This window comes from Toxotes jaculatrix, chromosome 5 (assembly GCF_017976425.1).
Source record: "Toxotes jaculatrix isolate fToxJac2 chromosome 5, fToxJac2.pri, whole genome shotgun sequence".
Classification (NCBI taxonomy): domain Eukaryota; kingdom Metazoa; phylum Chordata; class Actinopteri; family Toxotidae; genus Toxotes; species Toxotes jaculatrix.
This window is the reverse complement of record NC_054398.1, coordinates 29,077,885-29,086,192: the sequence shown is the minus strand read 5'-3', so window position 1 is coordinate 29,086,192 and position 8,308 is coordinate 29,077,885. Positions and strand designations below refer to the sequence as shown.

Genomic DNA, 8,308 nt, shown 5'->3' with positions numbered 1-8,308 from the left:
TGCTTCACACAGCTGTGAGAAAAGACCCGTCAAAAATAAAAAGACCAACGCGTTTGAGCTCGTGGTTTTCATCAGGCTCAGCAAACAACACGTTGCAAAGAACATTTCAATAACATGAAACAGACCCCAAAAAAATTAAAGGGCTAAGAAAACAGAAAACCAGTCATGTCAAATATAATGGATGTGGGTGACGTAAACAGGTGGACTGTGTAGAGAAGATCCAAAACTTTTAAAACATTTCAGAACTCACAAAACACCACTGTAAAACCTCCTTCACTGAGTCGGGCTCATTCACGTCTCTAATGTCGGTCCTCCAGCTGCAGCAGAGTCACCATGAGCCTGGACGAGGACGCTCGCTGGCTGGAGTGGGTCACCAAACAGTTTGAGAGCATCGCAGGAGATGACAAAGAGATCGACCTCGATGAGTTTAAAACAGCCCTCAAGGTCAAAGAGGTGAGTCAGAGGCTTTTATTTGATGAGTCTTGGTTGGAGAGTTAGAAACAATGGCTGCCACTCAGCAGCCTAACGCTGGTTTCTGTGATGCAGTGTGATAAAAAGTGTGCGTTTGTTTTGTGTGCAGTCTTTCTTTGCAGAGCGTTTCTTCGCTCTGTTCGACTCGGACGGCAGCAGCTCCATCAGTCTGGACGAGCTGCTGAAAGCTCTGGACCTCCTCATCCACGGCAGCGAAACCGACAAGCTCAAGTTCCTGTTTCAGGTCTACGATGTGGACGGTCAGTACACGAAACACACATTACAAATACACATCATGTGAAACTACATCATCACACTGATCAGTCTGTGATGACATCTGCTTCTTAGTGAGTCCAGTTTTACTCAGCCCTCCTCAGAGGCCGGGAAGAAGTTGAACACGATGAAGCACAAATGTCCTCTGTGGCCTCGGTCACTCAACTTCATGCACTGAGGAGAAAGACACATCTCTAATGGACAAGATCTGTCCCAGAGACACAGACAGACACCCGGCTGTCTCCATGTCTCTGGACGGGAGGGATGAACACTGTTCATCTACAGATGTTCCCGCATCTGGTCTTTGGATGATGGTGGAGGAGAGGACTGAACACATCGCTCCAAACTCTCCCATTGCTGATCAGCTGAGATCTGGAGACAGTGATGTCTGTTAGTGATGGGCTGATGATGCTGAGTGGTCACCTGGGACATGTAGAAATACCACCGTACACCTGAACCTGCGTCTGTTCTGATTTATTCAGGTGTTCACTTGTCGCTCATCTACAGCGTCTGAAACCCCTGACAACTTGTTTACACCTGTTGAATTCAGGTGTGGGTGAGAGAAAAAACATAAACACATCCTTCAATCGTTACCCAGCCTGCCTACTGAGGCTGCTGAGAGTGGAGACACTAACAGCTCTGCTCTGCTGACACACCATCAGAAAAGTTAACTGTCCTCCTCTAGTTCAAGGCTGTTTCTGTTTGCAGGCAGCGGTTCTATCGATCCGGACGAGCTGAGGACAGTTCTGAAGTCGTGTCTGCGTGAGAGCGCCATCTCTCTGCCGGAGGAGAAGCTGGACGACCTGACGCTGGCTCTGTTCGAGTCGGCCGATAAAGACAACAGCGGCTCCATCACCTTCGAGGAGCTCAAAGCTGAGCTGGAGACCTTCCCGGAGGTGATGGAGAACCTCACCATCAGGTCAGACAGCAGCAACGTTTCCTGTCTGCATGCTTTCCTCCGATACGTCTGCACAGGTTCATCTACGGAGCACACTGTGGTTCTTTAAAGGCCATAACAGGGTTTCTGTGTCAGACTGGATTTAAGCAGCACTCCTCACACAACCCCACACACAACTCTACACACAACTCTACACACAACCCCACCCAGGCATCCATGGTTAAACAATGTCACCATTTCACCTGTGTTACCAGTGTTCTATAAAGACTGATCATCACCATGATCCTTCATCTGGAGTGGTCTCTGTGTCCACCTGAAGACTCTCAGTCCAGTGTCCCTCTCTTTAAGCTCTGTGTTTGGTCTCCACCAGCTCCTGAGGGAAACATCTGGCTCTTTAGCTGCTAAATGCTGCACCATGTTCACCAGCTGCCCCCCTCCCCCGTCTCTGCCTCCCTCACCCATCCTGTCCTCCTCAGTGCTGCGAACTGGCTGAAGCCTCCCGATGTGGATCAGAAGAAGCGTCAGACTCCTCGGTACCTGACCCGAGCCTACTGGCACAACAACAGTCGTAAGCTGCTCTTCCTGTGTATGTACGCCTGCCTCAGCCTGCTGCTGTTCATCGGAGCCATGCTGCAGCACAGCCACGGGGGGGCCTGGTACATGGTGGCCAAGGGCTGCGGACAGTGTCTCAACTTCAACTGCACCTTCATCATGGTATGACACCAGCTGTAGGACGCAGGACAGAGGGGTCCGGTTAGTCCCGCTGGGACAGATCAGGGGACGCCCCAGCATAAAACACATGAATTAGAAGAGTGGGGGAGAGAAACAGTTACTGCTCAGATTACTCAGATACTTTTCCTTCACATCTCAGAGTTACCTGTAGATACCTGCATCTCAAACATGTAACGAGCTTAGAAAACATGATGCAGTGCTTCAAAGCTACTAAAACTGGCTCCACACTGACACTGACACTGAAACTCTAACAGTGAAACGCTTCTCACTGTGGAGGAATTCAGATAAGGCTGAACAAAATCAAATACAGAAAACATGCAGCACGGACCTGCAAATAACGACGACAACAACAACAACAACAACAACAACAACAATAATAATAATAATAATAATAATAATAATAATAATAATAATAATAATAATAATAGCACGTTAATGAGCAGGACAGATGCTTTTCTTTAACAGTAAATACACAGAAAAATGGTTTTCACATAACAATGTGTTTTATATTTCACTTAATTTCTCTCACTTGTTTTTATTGGTTTTGTTTGAATGTTGCAGTTTGTTCATGTGGAGCCAGTTACAGAGACTTTACAGACTAAAGGTTCACTCAGTTAAAAACTGAACTGGTTTTTGATGGGCCGCCTTAGTCTGGTTTTAAAGTCAGCTCTGAATCAGTCAAAGAGGTGAGACTGAAATCAGCTGTTTCTGTCCAGGTCCTGACTGACCTGCAGCTGGATCATGATGACCCTTTGTTCACCTTTCGTATGCAGGTGCTGATGCTGCGTCGCTGTTTAACGTGGCTGAGGGCGACGTGGGTGGTGAGGGTCTTACCTCTGGACCAGAACATCTTACTGCATCAGATCGTGGGCTACGCCATCCTGTGCTACACGTTGGTTCACACCACCGCTCACATCTTCAACTTCGGTACACACACACACACACAGCGTGTTTATTTACACACTGAAAACACACAAGCAGGAGGCAGTTTTCCAGTCAGGCGATGCTGCTCAGTGTGAGACACCTCTTCACGTTGTGTGTCTCTTCATGTTGTGTCTCTTCACGCCATGTCTCTCAGTCCAGCTGTCCGAAGACAGTGAGTACAGTCTGTGGGAGTACCTGCTGACCACTCGGCCGGGGATCGGCTGGGTGAAGGGAACGGCCTCGGTGACCGGAGTGGTTCTGCAGGTCGTGATCTGCCTCATGGTGCTCTGCTCCAGCACGTTCGTACGACGCAGCGGACACTTTGAAGTAAGAGTCCAGGAAACTGAGGGACAGATTTACTAAGACGGTGTGGCCGCAGGCTGCATGTGCTCAGCTCCTGGAGTGATTCAGGTCCAGCAGCATAGAGTGGAGCAGGTGGAGGTGAAGTTCTGTCTGAGACTGAAGCTGCACCTTGAAGACGAACAGTGCAGCCTCAGTGAATGATCAGTGAGTCGAGCTGATCACTTCATCAAATCTGTCGGTTCAGACAAAGAACCGTATTTGACGTCTCGTTTGTCTCCGTAGTTTTATTTGAGACGAGGTGTGTAAAGTCTCTGGATGTGGGACAGATTTTTTTTTGTTATGGTGATGTCTCATAACATGAAGACATTTCACTGTCCTCTGTCCTGCGAATTATAACAGAGCTAAAAGCTGCGAGGCCACATCCCAGGCAGCACAGCAGATGATTCAGTTGTTTGCTGATATTTGAATAATTATCAGAATGACAGAAATCTTCAAACCATATAACAAAGTAAAGAACCTGAAAGTGTAATGTTTTTCTGCTCAGATCCTGAAGTAAATCCAAACTGAATTCTCATTAATGTGTGAACAGTCTGCCATGATAACATGTAGATGTGTGTAGCAGACACATAGCACAGTCTGCAGGATACAGAAACCACTCCCACTTTTAGTGTGTTATCTCTGATCTAGAGCCACATGTGCTTTACAAACAGGTTTGATCAAAACTTAACTGAGACCACATCACAGATGTTAAAGGATCAGTCAGCCTCTGGTAATAAACCTGTCTGCTGTTTCCCCTGCAGGTGTTTTACTGGTCTCACCTGTCCTACGTGTGGGTCTGGTCTCTGCTCATGGTTCACTGTGCAAACTTCTGGAAGTGGTTTGTGGTTCCAGGTCTGGTTTTCCTGCTGGAGAAGATTGTGGGAATTGCTGTTTCCCGTATGGGGGGTCTTTACATCGTGGAGGTCAACCTGCTGCCGTCCAAGGTGCCAAACACAAACTCTGCTGACACCTCAGGGTTTAGGTATCACTGAGCGTACGTTATAACTCTGACGCCAGCAGTCTGCTTTTAATTTAACTGAAAGTGACAGGTCTGATCTGGGCTTTAAAATAAAAACTTGGTGTCGTCACCACGCTGCCACTCAGCAGACGTCCTCGACAGCTCTCGGAACATTTGAGCGGAGGAACTGGGGATTTTGTAACATGGGGATGGACATGGCTGGTTTTTGGAGACACTGGGCTCCTCAGAGGTCAGAGAAGGTTGATGGTGTGGTTCTGTCTCCACTGAAAGCTTGTTCCAGTTAAATGACAGCAGAATGTGATCACTACCTGCTGCAGGTCAGCGTCGGACACCTCTGACCTCGGTTTAAAAGCCGTGTTTCTCTGTGTGACTCAGGTGACTCATCTGGTGATCAAACGTCCCCAGTTCTTCCATTTCAAACCTGGAGACTACGTCTACATCAACATCCCTGTGATAGCCAAGTACGAGTGGCATCCATTCACCATCAGCAGTGCTCCAGAACAGTCAGGTACATCTCTGCTCAAACCGTCTCTGGGCTTTTTGAACATTCAGATTTTGCTGAGCTGAGGGTCGGAGGCCTCAGTGCATAGGGCGACCTCTGATGTGACTGAGATTCAGTCCTCGTGTGTTTCTCAGAAGCAGGTTTGTTTCCCGGAATCTTTTAAAAGCAGCCAAGAGACGAATCACTGCCCTGTATCACACAACACACGTACAGCAGTTTGATATTTAACTCTCAGGTTTATTGGATGTGATTCAGTTTTCAGTGCACCAAACTTATTTGCTTTGATCACAGCAGTGGATTCATGGGGTCAGTGGGAGGGCGTACCTCTTCACTTTGGAGTTCAGTTTAGGTTGTTAAAGCTTTGCTCTTCTTTCTCCACTGTGTGTAGGGTGGAGAATTTCGGCCCCCAGGGGCTATATCACAGTGAAAATGTCCAAAAAGATTCAGCCTAGCGACATTGAGAGGAATGAACTGAGAGCACAGACTGCACCATTTCTTTCATAACACCAGAATAACTGGAAAGATGCTCAAATCATGTACACAAATCTAAATATATGGACTTTAACTTAAGGCCGATATCAGTGTGAGTCTGTTTTAAAGAAGCTCTGTGTGGCAGCACACCCTGACTGCTGAGGCCTCTGCTCTGCAGACACTCTGTGGCTGCACGTCCGCTCCATGGGTCAGTGGACCAACCGGCTGTACGAGTACTTCAGGCAACCAGAGAGTCAGACGGTCAGTCCCAAGAGACTGGCCACCAGCCTGAGGAACCGCAGACAGCTGCTTAAGGCCCAGGTTCCACACACACATGCACACACACACACTCTTCACTGTGCATCACTGTCTCTGTCAGCCAGGCTGTATGAAGTGATGTTAGAAAGTTCTCCTCCTTGTGATTTCTCTGCAGGAGGAGCTCTTCAGCTCCACAGACTGTAACAGAGCTGTCGCGTCTAATGAGGACGACGCCATCGAGCTGACGATGTACCGACAGAACGGCTCCTGCTCCACCGTGGCCCCAGGGGCGGTTTCTGGAGCTCAGGGGCCGGTGGAGCCTCTTCCAGACGAGCCGGGGCCGGCAGAGAGAGGAGAGGCTCCTCCGCTCAAGGAGGTAAAGAATGTGGTGAGGCTGTTATCAGCTGTGGTTCTGTTTAAATGTGGGGCCTTTTACCTGATATCAGCTGGTTCTTTCTTCAAACTGCAGAGTTCTGCCAAGTTTGGTGAAAACCACAGGTTCTGCAACATCAAGGTAAGAAAGTGCCACAGTTACAAACACACCATAGAAGCTGTTTGGCTTTGATGACTCCTAGTGGTAGAATGACGCAGGTAACCAGGCAACATTTTCACCTGCATTAGTAACCTGATCACTGTAAATCTGTCAGGATTCTCCTCTACCTGGTTAGAGAAATCAGATTTCTCTAATCCCTACCTCGATTAACCCGAACCAGGTTTCAGGTCTACGTGACAGAGAGCCAACAAAACCATCATAATGATTTCAAAGATTCTGTAATTTCATATCTGCATTGAAGCAGCGTACCTGTAATTAGACAGATTATCTGTAAGTGTGTACGTTGCGTGTCAGTGTTACGTGGACGGACCATACGGGACTCCAACAAGACAGATCTTTGCCTCTGAACACGCTGTCCTGATCGGGGCCGGCATCGGGATCACACCCTTCGCATCCATCCTGCAAAGCATCATGTACCGGTAAGACTGCACGCACCGTCACAGTAGAGGAGAATGGTTTCATTCTGACACTTCATGCCTGATCTGCCTGAAGTCAGACATGTATAAACTTCACATGTTCATGATTCTCTGATGCAGATACCGCCGCAGGAAGCAGAACTGTCCCAACTGTAACTACTCCTGGTGTGAAAACATTAAAGACAGCGACATGAAGTTACGCAAAGTAAGAACTCACTGTACAGGCCGAGTTGTCAGTGATGGTGTGTGGCCTTGAACATGAACCATGAAGGAAGTGTGTTTGATGTGAACAGCTGTGGATGTGAATCTGTTTGGACTCTGCAGGTGGACTTCATCTGGATCAACAGAGACCAAAAGTCGTTTGAATGGTTTGTTAGTCTACTGACCAAACTGGAGATGGACCAGGCCGATGAGGAGCCAGAAGGTGAGAGAGACACATAAAAAAAAAGATAGAGAGAGAAACAGGGTGACACATAGAGTACAGACATCCGAGCAGAGAGACAGGTTCAGGATACAGGGTCAGGACATAGAGTCAGGACACAGGGTCAGGACACAGGATTAGATCTGGAGAGAAATGGAACCTTTGCAGAGTCTTTCCTGGATCTTTACAGGCCGATTCCTGGAGATGCACATGTACATGACATCAGCTCTCAGTAAGAACGATATGAAGGCCATCGGCCTGCAGATGGCGCTGGACCTCCTGGCCAAGAAGGAGAAGAGAGACTCCATCACTGGACTGAGGACCAGAACCCAGCCTGGAAGACCTGAATGGGGGAAGGTGAGGACACTCTGTTACTCAGTGTTGTGTTATTCTTCGGGGGCGGGGCTTGTCTGATAAAAAATGTGAACATTATTGAACAGGACGGTGAATGACTGAGTTTACTGATCCTGTACGTGTCAAAGCACATCAGGATGATTAGGATTAAAGACTGAGCTGCTCCAAAGAACAAGCCAACAGGATAAGAGTTAGAGATTCAGACTGCTTCGAAATTTAAATCTTTCAGTATTTTTCTGTGTTTAGTATGTTCTGTTTTCTGTGTGCTCCTTGTTCCTTGTTGAATCTACCTTCAATGTGCCTTGAAAGAAGACATATATTTTAAATATATGACAACAGAATGTCTATGAGGCTCATAGGTGGCAGACTCTCAGCCACCCTGTGACACATATTGTGTGTCAGGTGTTTCAGAAAGTGTCTGAGGAGAAGAAAGGGAAGGTCCACGTGTTTTACTGCGGCTCTCCAGCTCTGGCTAAGGTCATCAAAGCTCAGTGTGAACACTTCGGCTTCAACTTCTACAAGGAAAACTTCTGAGGAGGTTTCCAGTTGTTCAACACAACTGCTGCTGTGCCATCCTGTGTGTGTCGGTGTGTGTGTGTGTGTGTGTGTGTATGTGTGTGTGGGCGTGCCTTTGCTTTGTACCCTGTTTTTTTCCTACCATCTTCATAATGACATCTGTGCTGTTTATCCTGCCGTAGTTTGTTGGACAGTAGG

General features: G+C 47.7%; 1 protein-coding gene across 1 annotated transcript; it reads left to right on the top strand.

Annotated features, from left to right (window-relative positions):
* Positions 1 to 330: 330 nt before the first annotated feature.
* Positions 331 to 8,128, top strand: nox5 (NADPH oxidase, EF-hand calcium binding domain 5). Its single transcript, XM_041037650.1, has 15 exons — positions 331 to 453; positions 581 to 731; positions 1,453 to 1,663; positions 2,119 to 2,356; positions 3,148 to 3,322; positions 3,468 to 3,625; positions 4,402 to 4,584; positions 4,995 to 5,127; positions 5,771 to 5,913; positions 6,320 to 6,364; positions 6,698 to 6,822; positions 6,940 to 7,024; positions 7,144 to 7,243; positions 7,431 to 7,597; positions 7,997 to 8,128. Exons 1-15 carry the CDS (start codon positions 334 to 336, stop codon positions 8,126 to 8,128), a joined length of 2,166 nt encoding a protein of 721 aa, XP_040893584.1. The 5' UTR covers positions 331 to 333.
* Positions 8,129 to 8,308: the final 180 nt, after the last annotated feature.